This window comes from Pinus tabuliformis, chromosome 9 (genome assembly GCF_031772625.1).
Source record: "Pinus tabuliformis cultivar Carrire ecotype Pingquan chromosome 9, CPIR1, whole genome shotgun sequence".
NCBI lineage: Eukaryota > Viridiplantae > Streptophyta > Pinopsida > Pinales > Pinaceae > Pinus > Pinus tabuliformis.
In genome coordinates, this window is record NC_142307.1 from 462,143,533 (window position 1) to 462,160,661 (window position 17,129).

General features: G+C 33.5%; 1 protein-coding gene across 1 annotated transcript; it reads right to left on the reverse strand.

Annotated features, from left to right (window-relative positions):
- Positions 1-577: 577 nt before the first annotated feature.
- LOC149149194 (3-hydroxy-3-methylglutaryl coenzyme A reductase 1-like) lies at positions 578-3,631 on the reverse strand. The gene is made up of 4 exons (XM_089440207.1): positions 2,587-3,631; positions 2,109-2,290; positions 1,634-1,980; positions 578-1,227 (listed from the first exon to the last, which is right to left on the reverse strand). The coding sequence occupies exons 1-4, from the start codon at positions 3,513-3,515 to the stop codon at positions 988-990; spliced, it is 1,698 nt and encodes a 565-aa protein (XP_089296333.1). The 5' UTR covers positions 3,516-3,631; the 3' UTR covers positions 578-987.
- Between the last annotated feature and the right edge of the window lie 13,498 nt (positions 3,632-17,129).

Sequence of the window (17,129 nt, forward strand, 5' to 3'; positions counted from 1 at the left end):
AAAATACCGACACCTTACTCCAGTTTGCAATAAAAAAAAATTGAGAGTGGCCAAAAGCAAAGACTTGAAATTTATTATAAAATTGTACTAGTTCTTCGGAAGATACATTATTCTCTACTTTTTATCTAAAAATCCATTTCAAAGCACTTGCTGCCTTGTTACTGTTTGCTGTGATAGTGGTAAGACCTGAAGGCACAATCTGGTCGTGGTGATCCAAAATTGGATCTCACAAATCTTGTAACCCAATCCCAAGCAAAACTATATAAATTTGAAAACTCCTCCACATATGATTTCTTCCAATTAAAAAAACGCAAAAACCTAAAACTCTAATATTTTGAACAGTGGAAGAGTAGAGGAATACAAAACTTTTTTTATGGTGGCTTTCGCCCATAATGAGGAAATTTATCTAACACGAACCATTCTGAAAAGTGAAAACGATATTGATGAATATGGAATTTTGGATCGAGTTTCAACCACTTCATGCTAGAATGAAAGCATCTTAATTGTAAAGCGTTGTACGGATTGGTGTAAGTAATGATATTGGAAAAATGGGTGGCCGTCAATTGCACAACATATATACACAAAGTTACTTTCATATTTATTCTTCTTTCATATACATATTTAATCCAAACCAAGTTTCCTTCATCCTAAGAATATAGGATATTATTACATTGTGCAATAATATATTATTGCTAAGAATATTCAAATAATATCCTTTCTTCCGTCCTATTTATAGTTGATATCCTTACATTGTGGACTAATAGATTATGGCTTATAATATTCAAATACTCTCCACTAAAGTATCATTTATTCCTTAATAATTGTGCATAAAGACCTAAACTTAACAACTTCGCTAACTTTACAACCCTTTGAAGTCATCCTTGATAGTTCATGCACATTGGCCACATGTGCATCTGGTGTCATGGAGGGATGGGAAACCTTCCGAAAACAATGCTGACTTTATTGGGTTCTATAGACTATGAGGTCTCACGAGGTTGCTTTCACATCCTTGTTTGATCTGTTGTACATCATGTGACTATTGACAAGCTGGCCTGCAGCCAGAGCAGACATTAGAGACAGCTCTCCAGCCAAAACTGCTCCTGCCACAATTCTGGCCAAGCGTTGAGAATTGGCACCAGGGGATTGTGCATTCGCTCCTTTGACTCCCAGCAAATTTAAGCAAGCAGCTTGTGAAGCCAACTGCGTTCCTCCTCCCACAGTTCCCACCTGCAAGCAATGCATACAAATATGGCAACTTTCAGAATAATTTGGAAGGAGGTTGAAGGGCAGTAATCACTTTTCTTTTCAATCCTACTTGATGACTCAAACGATGGTTAAGCTACGCAAATCAAAGTCCCCCAGAGATAAACAGCCCTTAAGTCATAATACACCAAATCTGCTTTAAATTTATGAAACCTTGTCCATCAAAATCAACAAGCGATTACATTCAACAAAATCTAGCTATGCACAGAAAGATTTCTCTATAAATTTAACTAGAATTGTTACCACCATCATCTTCTTCAATTTCCCCAAAACCCCAAATCGGCCTTAATCCAATAGACCTCAATTGCTTCTCTTTACGGACATGACCTAAAGGTGGTCTTAGAAAAGTAATCTGCGAAGATTTTCTTACCTCAATACAAGGCATTGTGATTGATACATGCAGGTCCTTGCCACCATTGGCAGCCTCCATCATTGTAATGCAATGAGAACTCTCAACGTTTTGGGCAGGATCTTGGCCAGTTGCAATAAATATAGCAGAGACAATATTGGATGCATGGGCATTGAAGCCCCCCATGGCACCAGCTAGTGCAGACCCAGTTAAGTTCTTGAGCATGTTCAGCTCCAGCAAAGCTGGAACAGTTGTCTTCAAGACCTTGCTAACAACTGCCTCCGTGATGACAGCATCACACACCACTGATTTTCCACGCCCTTCAATCCAGTTCACAGCTGCAGGTTTCTTGTCTGCACAGAAATTGCCTGGCCAAAACTTTGACATTAGACAAAAAGCCCAACATAGCAAAATCCAAAAAAAAACCAATGAATTGGACGAAACTCAAAATAGGGATGAGCCAAAAGCCAAATACCAACTGCATAGACAAACTGACCTGAAACACTGATAACATCCATGTCATGAAACTCATTTTGAAGAAAATCCAACACATTCTGCACGCCCTTGGACACCATATTCATCCCCATGGCATCCCCAGTGAAGCAAGAAAACCTCATGTACAGATTTCTCCCTGCAATTGCACACCTTATGCCTTGCAGCTTGGCAAATCTGCTGGTGCTGTTATGCAGATCAGATCAACAAGAAAGAGTGAACATCCACAAAATTGTTATTCCTCACAAGTGTTTTCAGATCAACAAGAAAGAGTCAACACCCAGATAATGATTATTAGTCATCCTATTTGATGGTTTCTTTCCGAAAAGGATCAAGAAAGATTCAACACCTAGATAATGATTATTAGTCATCCTATTTGATGATTTCTTTCGCAAAAGGATCAAAATTCATGAATCTCTAGATGAAATTTTAACTTTCGTAAAATTGGAGTTATAAAGTACAACAGAAACACATGGCTATACCTGTTGAATATGGCAGACAAATTCTCAGAGTTATTGACATCTTCAATATAAAACTTGAGATCTGTAGCTCTCTTGGCGGTGGGGAATCTGACCACAGGAGCTCTGGTCATCCCATCTCCGAGAAGCACACTGGTAGCACCACCAGAAATATGAATGGCCTTGCAACCTCTATTGGTGCTTGCAACCAAGCAGCCCTCCGTGGTGGACATGGGTACCATGTATTCAATCCCATCAAGCAGAAGAGGCCCTGCAATCCCCACAGGAATCTGCACATACCCAACAGGTAGTTCGCAGCATTGGCCAAGAATGGATCCATAGTCAAATCCCTCCAAAGGCAACCCATCCAGAGATGTCCCAGTTATCATCTCCAAGGCCCTTCTTCTCACCCATGCAGATCTCCTACAGTCCCCAAGAGCAGACTCCAGGGAATAAGAAGCCACAGTCCCATTGCAAACAGCAGCTGCAATATCGTCATCGTCATTATCCCCCAACAAATTCCCGTTGAGCTGTACTTGAGGAGGACTAGGTTTAACAACAACTTCTTCCTTGGGAGCAAGGCTCATCAACTCTACTTCACTCACATCATCATCATCATTGCTCCCAGTGACGAAATTCTGGACATAATCAATGCCAAAGAATCCCACCAAATATATGAAGGAAGCAAGCTGAGTCACAATGGCCACCAACTCCCATAAGGTGAGCAAATGAAGGGGCGTTGCGGTCCTGCTCTTCTCCCTCCATCTCTTCATGAGAAAATAGGAAGAAGAGAAAAGCAAGACAAAGAACACCTTGTTGGTCAGTCCTACGGGCAGTGGCAGAGCATCCGATGCCAATCCCTTTGAATTCTTACAATTCCCATTTTTCATTTTCCCCGCAGAAGCACACCTATCAATGCAAGCATTCTGATTCTTGCCTCTGCAACAATCCATTTCTCCACCAATTTTTCTCAATAGACTCTCTAAAAAGGGAAGACTCCAAACACTTGGGAATTGGCCTTTTAAACCTATGTAAAAGGGAAAGGGATGCAATGCCAGGAAAGGAAGGTGCTTATATTTATAATCCCACTATTTTGTCCGGTCTTATTGCTTCGTGTCAAATTGTGACTTTCGTCGAAATTATTAGCATTCGATCCAAGAGTTTCCTCGAAAGAAAAAGCGAATTTCTATACTGGTTAATGCTGTAGTTCATTGGTGAGACGTTTTGGGGTTTCCAGTTATATTTTTAGGTTAGACCTTTGGTGTTTTTTCTAGTTATATTTTTAGGTTTAAATTATTTTGCGGGGAATTTTTGAAATTACAAATTTGAATCGTAAATTCTCGACCATTAAAATGTTTCAAGTTTTTTGACCGTACTTAATCTACATACATAATCGAAATTATATTTCAAATAACAAAAAATCAAAATTTAATGAAAAAAATTGACATATATACCATCAAAATTACCTTTCAAATAACAAAAAAAATTAATAAAAAATTGACAGTTCCCAAAAAAAAATATTCTCTACTCTGACAATGGCCTTTTTAATTTACACTGGAATTTTACATTGTAATTAAAAATATATAAGAAAATCCAACAACTCATTGAATTTGAAATTTTGGCCTCAGCGGATCGTCCAAAAAAAGTATCCAACGACTACCACAAATTATCCTGCATGCTGTGTTTTTCAAACATGTGGTTGAATATCTTGCATGCTGTGTTTTTCGAACATGTGGTTGAGGCATCATTAATTGCTTTCGAAAATGTTTCAGACAGAGCATCATTAATTGATTAGTATCATGAATTGTTTTCGAAAATGTCGGAAGAGCATATTTATAAGATTAATCGTTTTAATAGTGCACTTATTCACTCTCAATCCAAAGGGCTGTTGGCCATGCTAAGTGATTTATCATTATTTAATAGAAAAATAAATATATAATTTCTTTTTTTTCTGTAACTAGATTATTTATATCATGTTATGATAAATATTTATTTTATGTTATGACATATTTGTTTGTAACTAGATTATTTACAAAAGTTCTAATCTCATGTTATGACATGTTTGTATAGAAATTCTAATCTTATGCTATAACAAATATTTAATCTCATGTTATAACATGCTTGTTTATAACGAAATTATTTACTTTAATTCCTCAAAATAACAAATAAATATAAATATTATAATCAAAATAACAAATAGATATTATAACTAGTACTAAATCAATATAGTAAACTACTTTCAAAAAAAAAAAAAGATGATGATGCAAACATCAAAGTCTGAGTTGTACATTGATATTTTTAAATTGGGTTTACTTTAATTCCTCAAAATAACAAATAAATATAAATATTATAATCAGAATAACGAGGATTTAGATAGTTAGAAAAAAAGAAAGCTACAGCACTAATCTCGTCAAGAAAGACCAGGAACCAGACAGTTAGAAATTAAGAAAAACATAGGTCCGATAGACTAATTTGGTCTCAGTAGACGTTAACCATCATCATCAACAAATAAATATTATAACTAGTACTAAATCAAAACAGTAAACCAATTTTAAAAATAAATAAATAAATAAAAATGATGCAAACATCAAAGTTTGAGTTGTACATTGATATTTTTATTGGAAAGGGACATGGAAAGGCACCATTTTTTTTTACCAGCGGTGCCCGTGTCCAAGAGAAGGCAATGTTTATTTATCTGTGTCTGTCATTTACTTTTATGGGAAGAAGAGTGACGTATGAGCCTGAATCAGCATGACCACTGAACGCCGCGATCGTCACCCTACAGCGATGTTCTCGCCACGTTAAGTGAAATAATTGAGATTAGTAAGAAATCACTTCTTTACCGTACATGATTCATTGAATTGGTATTAACATGTGTATTTTTAATGGTTCATATAATTTTAATTTAATTATTAATAATTAATAAATTAAGGTTAAGGATTTAATTTATGTTGAATATTTTTAATAGTTATTAGAATGGAAGTTTAGATTTATCATAAAAATAGTTTTTTTTCAATGTAATTAACACATTTATATAAATCCAATGGTTGATAAATATTGATACACATCAATTTACCATAATAATCAAAACATCTACTTCATAATAATACACGTGTTATTGTCAATATTAAAAAATCATAAAATTAACCTAATTATAATTTTATTTTAAATTATTATTATTAATAATTATATAAATAATCAATATAAGTTAAATATATTTGACTAAATTATAACTTTATTTTAAATTATTATAAATATTAATTATAAAAATAATTAATATAATTTAAATATATTTGGCTATACATTATAGGAAAATATATTTTTATTTTTGTACTTATATTAATTATTTTTATATGTTTGCCTATATAACTAATAGTTGGATGATGTGATAGCATGTAATAAGATTAGATCGCAACAAGATAAATGGTAAAAGAAAAGATAGGGGTAATAATTCCTTTGACTATGTTTGGAAATTCTAACTCCAAACGAATGAGTCCTTTGCATACAAGAAGTCTTCTTAACCTTAATCTTGTCTCACATTATGTGGATACATGCTATATTTATGAACATGTACTTGACATGTATATTAGCTAGTCTTTAGTTACAAGTGGAATTGTCAAAGAAATGGAGTCCCTTGAGAGATGGCGTGGATTTGTTCAGTTGCAAGCAACGTGCTTGGCAAAACAAGATGAGATAACTGGTTTATTGTTATGTTTATTTATGCACTAACAATTATGTGTTAATGACAACATGATGCAAGGAGTTGCATGGCAAGAGAGGTTTCCATGAAATCTTGAAGAAGGCTCAGGTTGAGTTTTCCTTTGGAAACACTCGGAACCATGGGGATTGAGTCATGGTGTCTGTTGTTAGTCTTGTGCTTTTGGTCTTTTGTAATTTTCTTGTGCTTGATTTGCAGTTTTTTTATGTCTAGTGCATGATCATGCCACTTTGATTGTGGTGTCGTATTGTTGCTATTGGTTTTCATGGTTTTCTTCTTGTTTGTTTCTTGGCTTGTCTTTTATGTTTTGAGTCTTGGGAATTGGTTTGGGGAAGAGGAAATTTAAGGGAGCTCGGGGAGAGCTCTGTGGTATCCAACAAGTGATGTAAGACACAGATGAAGCTCAGTTCATGAGTAAGTGCAGCGGAAGGTAAGACTATGACAGTCGGTTGGAATAGTTGGTCGATTGTGGTAAATGGACGATGGCAGTAAAAACATGAGAAAGATAACTAAAAAAGGTAAAGTAAATGGATCTGAGGTGTGAGATGCCCTGGTTATGCTGGGAACGATTGTTCTCAATGTTATACATGTTATTCGCAAATAAGGAAGTTCTCTTAACCTTGACCTTATGATTCTGGTAACTATGATGTGATCATGATTATGTTGATGTTTAATATATGTATACATATATGTGTGTATGAATGTCGTTGACTGATAAGATCGTGATTGTTTATGTTAATGCTTATGTATATGTATTTATGTATCCATGTATATATGTCATTGTCTGACAGGGTCATCGGGAATCCCCCTTGTGGAGGAATGATTACTTACGCAGGCGAATGACAGGAAGAGGTTCCTGGCTATGAGTGATAGTGCATATGTTAGTAATAGTCAGAGACTTAGGAGACAGATGCATTATATTGATCACATATGATTCTGTATTTTGGATTCTTTTCAGTTGCAGATGTTGCAATTGCAACAACAACATATGAGAGGGAGTTGTAGTGCAGATGCAATGTTGGAAGCAGTATGGCAATGTCAACAACAACACATATGCAACATATATCAGTGTTGCAAAGTGGTTGGTGGGAAGCAGCGATACATCAACAATGTGACAAGAGATGGTGCAAAGACATGGTGTTGTAGCAGTGTGTGCATCACTAGAATAGATTCGTCACTAAGAGGGAGTGTTAGTTTTTATAGCATTGGATGTGTTTTAGCCACAAAATTTGGTGGAGAGGCTAGAATACATGATATATCCAAAACTTAGAAATCATTTCTCGAAATTCCTCCTAGAAGTGACTTAATTAGATTATTACCAAATTATTAATGTTTCCTAAGTCTAAACTTGGGAAAATTGGTTAATTAATCAATATTAATTAAGTCAAGGTGAGAATCATCTAGAATCTAACATAGATTGATTCCAATATGATCCTAGCCGTCGATTAAGTTTTAATTTTGGCCATTGGTGATTCAACAGTGGATTATAAGAGGATTTTGATGTGGTGATGGAGAACAAACTCGAGTAGTTTGATTTCTAGAGTAGTAACACTTAGTTTTCGAAGAGAACTAGATATCAAAGTAGTGAGAGAGATGTAGAGATAGTGAGGCTAGAGGACATATTCCAGATCTAGTGAGTGCATTTTAAGAGAGGCGGAAGAGCCACAGAGAAGCTGACACAAGGGCAACGAAACAAATTCTAGATGCAACTTCGATTTGTTGAGAGGGAGAGATGTCTTCAGTTCTAGAGGCAGGGAAGGAGTCCTAGAGTGTTAGAGAAGCAACTTTATAGTCATCAGAAGGAAGAATGACTTCCTCAGAGACCAGTTAGAGGCTTGATGTCAAGAATATTGCACAGAGGTTTAAAGGGCCGAGTTTATGAAGGCAAGTTGTGTCAGCTTTTCCAGTGGGGTGAGGAAATTTCTCACTAGATTTTTTTCGGTATTTTTTTTGTAGGATTGCTAGATTTAAGCATCTAGTTGTACTTATAATTTCTCACTATTGCATAATAATAAAAACCTCAGCTGCTGCACCAGTTTTCCTGCATTGGGTTTTTCCGGGGGCTTTTGTCCAAAACCAATTGTGTTAATTTTATGTGTGTGTGCTAGCATTTCTCAGTTTCGAGCGCATTATTTTTCTGGAGTTTTTTATTTGTGAAGGTTGCAGTTTGTTTATTTCGATATTTGTCCTAGCAAATAAATTGCTAAATTAATTAACAATTAGGATAAATAATGCCAGTTTCTGCAATAGGATTTCAGTTTTAGAATTTTCACACACACATCGAGGCATTATAGTATTGGTTTAGCATTGACTCATTATCAAAATATAACACGGGACTGGGAAAAATGAATTTTATCACTTAATTTTTTGTAAATTTAACCCTTTTCTGGTGCTATCAAGTAGTATACACACCAATTCTCTTTTTTATTTAACGCACTGTTTTTTTAATTTTTATTTTATTTAAAAAAATAAATCTGCCATGGTGCACCATGTTCTATGTGGCACTAGTACTTATATGTATAGGAGAGCACTGGTGTGTTTATATATTGTAGATGCACTTCAAAAAAAACATCCTCTAAAACATATGCCCGCCCACCTTCACTAGGGACCTCCACTACAAAAAATAATTGGGATAATTTTATAGGGGATTTCACAAAAACCTCCACTAGAAGTCATTTTCCTTGTATTGCAATGGATAATATAACGGTGAACTAGAAATACAAGGCAACATATAAATCTATCAGCAAAGATCATAAGTCCATTACATTGGAGAGAGGATTGGTGGTTCAATCCCACCTCTCATAATGACAGATTAACGATGACATACCCTAGGCTCAATGCATTCATTTATGATTAATAGCTAATAGTAGTTGGACAAGCAAGCGATGGCAAGGCATTTGTTCTCAAGGTAGTACATGGTGGTGTCAGCTGCGCTCACAGTTAATTATGAAGAAGTAAGTAATCCACTCTAGGAATTCCTTAAATGCCCACTCTCTCCAAATAGGTCACCACATGAATGAGTTTACAACGGATATCCTCACCAACAATGACATGATCCTTGAGGATATGGAATTTTTTGTTCTCGATTAGTGAATCTAGGGAAGGAATACGATGGAACTCCCTTGCAAAGTTAATATAAGGAGAACCAAAGAATAAGCGACCACCTGAGATGTGGGAAAGATGGGCATTATAGGTAGCATTCAAAATATACTAGTGCATCAAGGAGTTACAATGGTGCACAATGACATGAAACCCCGCATGCATACACATGAAATAATGAATCAATTGTTGGAAATACATTTTTAGGTGTTGGAGACATGGTAATCATCCGAAGAAAAAAGGATAATGTGGTTGATAGGGATTAGAAGGCACATATGGAGTTGTTGGACAAGAAGTATGAACTGCTACAGAGGATAATTGAGAGAATGCAGGAAATTATGGAATCATAACTCTCTATTTTGGAAATCAGGCTGAATAAGATGGTGGTCAACTTCAACAAGGAGTTAAAGGGAAAATAGAATCACTGGGACACTTGCAAGGTTCCATCTTAGAAGAAGATATGAAGTATAGTAGAACAAGGAATGAAGGCAAACAACAAATTTAATGGATGAATGATCGAAGATCCTGAAGCTATACCTTCAAACCCCAGTTAATTGAAATCATTCTATCTATGTTGATGTATTGCAAATATAAGTAGATTTTAGGAGTCTATTTTAAGGTTTATGGTAAATATCATTATAGGATAGTGGGCAAAAGAGGTCATACATATAGAAAAGAAATATGTTAGAAATGTAAAAACAATGCAACATCATAACATGATGAATTTTGTAAAGATTATGACATTGAATATAAGCTTTGATTATAATATAAAAGTACTATTCATTCCTTTTATATATATATATATATAAAATAAATTAAAATTTAAAATATATTTTATTTTATAATAAAATTAATTTAAATTAACTCCAAAATAATAAGAAAATATAATTTTATAATTAAAATATTATTTAAATTATATTAATATCCATTTATATTTATTACTTAAATTTTTTATTAAAAAATCCTTAATTAATTAATATATTAAATTTTCAAGCTTACAATTTATTTACATATTACTTCATAATAGGGCCATCTCGTAGTGAGAAATTAGTATACTAAATTATTTACAATGATTTATTTCTTTATCCAAAATAATTTGGATTTTAATTAAGTTTTAGATTATTATTAATTACATAATTAAATGTAAACATTGTTATATATCTTATTATCTTACTGTAATAGACATAATATAATAGATATTGCGTTGATTATTAATTAAATTGTTTGTTGATCAAAAATTAATTTTCTATATATAAAATTTCCTTTATCAATAAATATATAAATATATATATATATTTTATTTATTTAAATTTTAATTGGTTGATTTAACTTTATTCTTATTCTACGATCAAAACTTATATACTATTCTCGTCATCTCCTACGACAACGATTACATAAAACTTTGATTCACCTAATTATTCATAATACGTGGCATACACCGGTAGCAACTGGTACTTAGACCTACCTGTAAATACCCCTGGTTTACTGAATTATTAATTCTTGCACAACAAGTATATACACGTCACTGGTCGGGTTCCAAGTTATGGATGTTATTGACCTTCAAAATTTTATTAAATAATAATAATATTTAACATTTACATTCACATGAGTCACTAATATGTTCCGAAATCAACTTTTTGATGCCATCCACTACATATTTTTGGATTACATTGGAAAGAAATTGGATGACTAAGTTTTTCGCTATGTGACATAGGTTGGTCGTCATAATATAATAATAATAATATAATATTGAATGACATAAGCTTGGAATTTAATGTTGTGTAGGACATTTTTCTCTCCCAAAACATATTTGTGAGGTGAATAAAAACTTTACACATCAAATATTCACCCACCGGCATTAAAAACCTTAAACCCATCATAGTCGCACCAGATTCTTTCAGAACTTCAAATGTGAAAACATAGTAATGAAGATTTGTAAATGGTGATATTTATTATTCATTTAAGAAGATTTGTAAATGGTGATATTTATTATTCATTTAAAATGATTCTCATTGTGTATGAATTAAATTATTAAATATTTTACATTGATATATATATTATGAGTTAATATTAATATGGAATATATAAATTATTAAATAAAATTTGTGATGTTTCAATTACTGATTTTGAGGATAGATGTAGACTTTCAGCCGAGCCTAAAGTGGTAAATAAGTGTCAAATGTTTTATCTATATTTTTATTTTTATTTCATTATTGAAACGAGTTGTAATTTTTTTAATAAAAAATTGAATAATAAGAATATCAAAAAGATAAAAAAGTATGAAAATAAATTTATATAATATTATAAAAAATTTATAATCATTAATTTATATACGTTTTAATATTTATAACTTCTATAACATTTGATATATAAATTTATATAAAATCTAAAATTACAAATATGAAAAATAAATTATAATTTTCAAATTATAAATTCTAAATACAATATTTATAATTTTTCTAAATTTAAATTTTTAATGTGATATCCATAACATAGATTATATGTATAGAGAGATTATTGTAAATATTAAATATTTACATGTTTATTAATTAAATTTGAAAATAAAGTTTTGAAGTAAAATAATTAAGATTATTATTGTTTAAATTTATTTTAATGTAATATGTATATTATGAATTTTTTTAGGCTTTGCTTTTCAACTCTTTAATATATCTTTTGTTTGATTTTATTTACAATACCATTCAACACGTAATTCCTCTCCATCTATGCATGATCTTCTGTTCACACGGATGGATGAGGTTTGTCTAAAAAATGATAGATTTTCCATACAAATCTATACAAATAATAAATTAAAATGAACAAATATGTTATTAAAAAAACCATCAACAAATAGAGTTATTATTAAGTCGTATAGTATTGGGTGAGAAGAACTCCCCACTTGTCCTTGTTGTCTTTTCTATGCTCTGTCTAATTCAATGTTAGACGATTCAAATATTTTACATCGTTTGATCGACCGCCTATATGAACTGTTAACTGGAATATACCAGATTGCTTCACTTACTCCGCCAAATAACTATACATCTACCCTAACGAATAACTAACTATACATCTACCTTAACGACAGAGCCTTTCCTATTTTTTCTTTTCGGCTCCCGCGTCGTCAGAAGCGTGTGTACATGAGCTATAGAAGTTGCAGCTTTTTGAATCCAGAATCAAAATCTACCCAGGCTTGACATATGTTTAGTTTTCCCATAGTGTTTCCATAGATTTCCTACGGGCTCGCCATTATCACAGGGTTTCTTTACCTCTATTTTTGGTGGATTATTTTTTCCTTTTAAATATTTTAGAGCAATGCAGCAAGTCCATGGCAACACCATTGACTGATCTCTAGCATGAGAAACATCATGAGTTTATACCCACAACAAGTGAGCTCAGACGACGAGATTAACACCCTCTCGGTTGGAGGTTTGCAGAGTTGGATTGGGATGGGAGAGAGGCATTGAAGGAGGTTGAGGGTTCAATTCTGGGCAGCTGCCATGTCTCCATGGATCTCCTCCAATTATTTCCAAAATACTACGTTACACCTCCTCCTTTACTCCTTCAAACAATCTCTCCAAGCTCGTAGCCCTATTTCTGGCCATGGATCCCAAGACTGGTATTCTTTTCATTGATTTGTCATTATTATGTTATAATATCTTTACAGTTGCTGCAAATTAAACCCTCCTTCCCGCTCCATCAAGTTTCTTTTGTTGTCATTACTCCTTCAGGTATCTCAGGGACCATTAGCAAGCTCTGTTGTAATGATCTCCATTCATTCATTGGAGAAATGTATGACTCATTTATTATGGCTGCTAATGCACCACTGATTGTTTTATTTGGATGCTATTTTCATTCTAAATTCTGGAAAACATGTCAAATTGAGGAGAATACTTGTGTTTCCTTTTGTGTAATTGGTCACGACTTCAATATTCAGAAACGTTTGGCATCTATGTTTTGATGGTACAGGAATTGAAGCACGTTGGCATCTATTCTGTGATTGTCCAGGTCTTCTGAGAATTGAAGCACGTTGGGAATCATTTTAGCAAATATTATGACTATGAATAGTCCCAGTTTTTTTTTGATAGGGTATTGACCCATGATTTTTTAGACTTGCAGAAAGACTCTTATATTTATCATGGATTTCATTCAAAAATTGGTAGATTAGCACATTGTTTACGTTTTAAAAATTCTATTATTATAGCGTACTGGTGATCATCAATGAGCATGAGGTGTATAACGGACTGGCTGACAGCTCACAAGTGAGTCCCATCTTTCACACCATCTAAATTCTTTGGGCCTATCAAAGATCAATATTTCTCTATGGGCCTGCCGATAATGGTGTGATAAAAATAGATCTGATCTAACATAATTTATGGATAGAGTAGATATAATTAGGGATAATAATAACAATAGGGTAGACAAATCCAGTTTTGGTCTTCTACAACTGTCTAAAGTTGTAGATAGCATGAGATTTCCAACGTCTTCTTCAAAGTTGTTATTCTGAAACATCTACGAAACATTTATGGATACCATAGATTTCACCACAATTGATGATTACAAAGTTTGTGAACTTGATTTCATCGACCCAATGACCAACTGGCAAGCAGGGTTGTTTGAATCTGCTACTGCTGCTTATTTCTCCTGTTGTTTTTCTTCTCATCCATGTAATGATTTATCTTCCTCAGATCTCCTTATACATGACCAAATGGCCTTTGATAATTTTCAGCCCTCTGCGCAATGGGAGGATTTCATTGTTAGAGTTTCCATTGAAGGGACCATCCCTAATTAGCAGGGTTTACCGTTTAATCATAAAAGAAACAACGTGTTTGTGGTGTGGAAGGAAAGAAACCCTAATAGACCACGTTCTTTCCATCCCTTAAAATATCCATCCTCGCAGAAATGCTGGATTTGTTTTCTACGTGACATCAACAAGCATAAAATTTCTACCACATTCCCGCCATCCCTTAAAATATCCATCCTTACAGAAACATTGGATCCGTTTTCTCCATGACATCAACAACCATAAAATTGGACCGTTGTTGATGACTGTTCCCAATAATTACCATGTTGTATCTGAATAGAAGAGTCGAGGACAGGTGAGTGATATATTCTGTTCTCTATGGGCTATAGTGACAATGAAACCTAGGGTAATTCTATCAGGTAACTATTTTCGTTTTTCCCTCCTTGAGATTTTGGTGTTGGAACTAGTTAGATCTTGATGTTGTCACTGGTTACAAGTGGTTCTAATTGTTCATTAATTTTTAACTATTTTGTGATTATCAGAAAGCACAACAGAATGCTTAACACAAAACATAGAACACTTCCCTGATTGATTGCCAAAGAGGATTTTTATATACAGTGGAGAAGTTTCTGGAGTCGGTGGCTTCTTCAGGAAGCTATCTAGCTCTTGAAACTTTTGCCAAATTCCCCAAAAGAAACTAGTCTCTGCATTTAATGTAGGTGGTTGCAATTATTAATGTTTTCCAACACTCCCCCTTAATTCCAACCATATGACAAATATACTATAGCACAATACATAAGACACTGTAAACATACTCTTAATTGACATGACTGCTCGTCTAAGTCTAAGCTAGGCTTACAATATAATCTTTATTTTCTACAACACATAACTTACTTCTATAAAACTCAAATTTTGCCTTTCCAAGAGGCTTAGTGAATATGTCAGCTACATTCTCATTTGTATTACAGTGTATTAGAGAAATTTATTTTGATTGGACCTTTTCTCTTACAAAATGATATTGTGTGTCTATATGTTTTGACCTTGCGTGACATACAGGATTGTTTCCCAGTTTGATGGTGCTTTGATTGTGATCACTGTAGGTTCTTGTTGACCTTCACCAACATCTTCAAGTATTCTTCTGAGCCATATAGCTTCACAAGTGCCACTACATAATGCTTTATATTCTGCTTCAGTTGATGACAAGGAACTGTTGCTTGTTTCTTACTGCTCCATGATATAGCTACCGATCCTATATTGAAGATGTATCCTGTGGTGGATTTCCTGTCATCTCGATTTCTAGCCCAATCAGAATCAGAATGACATGTCAATTCAACATTACAAGCATTAGTATATTCAATACCAAAATTGATAGTTCCCTTTAAATATCGAAGAACCCTTTTTGCAGCTATCCAATGGCTTTCATGAGGTTTAGCCATGAATTGACTAAGTATGCTTACTACATAAGCAATGGCTGGTCTAGTGGTAGCGAGATAATTCAGACTTCCCACTAATTGTCGATACAATGTTCCATTCACCTCTTTCGTTCCATCATCACTTCTTATTTGATATTTTGTTCCAATGGAGTACTCACTGCTTTACATCCATTCATATGAAATCTCTTTAGTACTTCATTTGTATATTTGCTTTGTGTGATTAAGTTTCTTCCATCATCTCTCCATACTTCAAGACCTAGACAATAGTGCATCTCACCAAGGTCCTTCATCTCAAATTCCTGTGATAACTTTATTTTTATATCTGTAATCAACTTATCAACACTCCCTGTTATTATTAGATCATCAACATATATAGATAGTAATACTATATCCCCATTTCTATCTGTCTTGACATACAAATTAGGATCATTTTTACTCTTTTTAAATCTTTGCTGAAAGAAGAATTTGTCGATTTTCTCATACCAATATCTGGGGCATGTTTTAGTCCATATAAGGCCTTTTTTAACTTGCATACAAGATGTTCTTGACCCTTCTTTACAAATCCTTCTGGTTGAACAAGATAAATCTCTTTTTTTAAGTCACTATTTAGAAAAGTTGAGTTTACATCTAATTGATGTAGCTTCCAATCATATTTAGTTGCCAATGTTATCATTATTCTGATTGTATTCATTTTTGCAACCGGAGCAAAAGTATCTTCATAATCTATACCTTCTTTTTTTGAATTACCTTTTGCAACAAATCTTGCCTTATACTTGTCTATGCTACCATCTGCATTAAATTTTGTCTTGTACAACCATTTTGATCCTATAGGGACTTTATTTTAAGGTAATTCTATTAATTCCCAAGTTTCATTTTTCATTAGAGAGCCATATTCTTCTTTCATAGCTTCCATCCATTCTTTATGGTTTTTGGCTTGTTCATAATTTAAGGGCTCAAAAATAGTCATTACTTGAGACATTAAAGCATAATCTTTATACTTGTTGGGGGCTTGAATCTATCGTGTTGACCTTCTTAGAGGTTCATTACTTTGTGGAGTACCTTCTCCTTTTCTTCTTTGTGGTGTGCCTTCATCACTTCTTTGTGGACTTTGATTCCTTGATGTGTCTTCTGGAATGTCCATGTGTTCTTGTTCTTGAGTTGATTCCACAACTTCTTCTTCTTCCTTAAAGCTTTCATAAGGAGACTACCATATATTATGTTCATCTTCTTTTATTTGTTTATCTACATGCTCATGAAATATAACATCTCTACTTGCAAAGACCTTGTGAGTACTTGGATCATACATTTTATATGCTTTTTTATCAGTGCAATATCCAATAAAAATACATTTGATGGCTTTGGCATCTAACTTTCTCCTATCCTCTTTAGGATTATGAACAAAGGCCTTGCATCCAAATATCCTTAAATGACTAACTTTAGGTTTAAAACCATAAAATGCTTCAAATGGTGTTTTGTGCTCAAGATACTTAGTAGGGCTTCTATTTTTAAGATATACAGATGTATTAATGGCTTCAGTGCAAAAACTATTAGAAAGTCCTTTACTTTTTAACATACTACG

Coding starts and splice junctions, on each gene's coding strand:
- LOC149149194 (XM_089440207.1), bottom strand. CDS start 3,515: ATGGATTGTTGCAGAGGCAAGAATCAGAATGCTTGCATTGATAGGTGT. Junction 2,291..2,586: donor TTGTCTGCCATATTCAACAG/GTATAGCCATGT, acceptor TCTGCATAACAG/CACCAGCAGATTTGCCAAGC. Junction 1,228..1,633: donor TCACAATGCCTTGTATTGAG/GTAAGAAAATCT, acceptor CATTGCTTGCAG/GTGGGAACTGTGGGAGGAGG.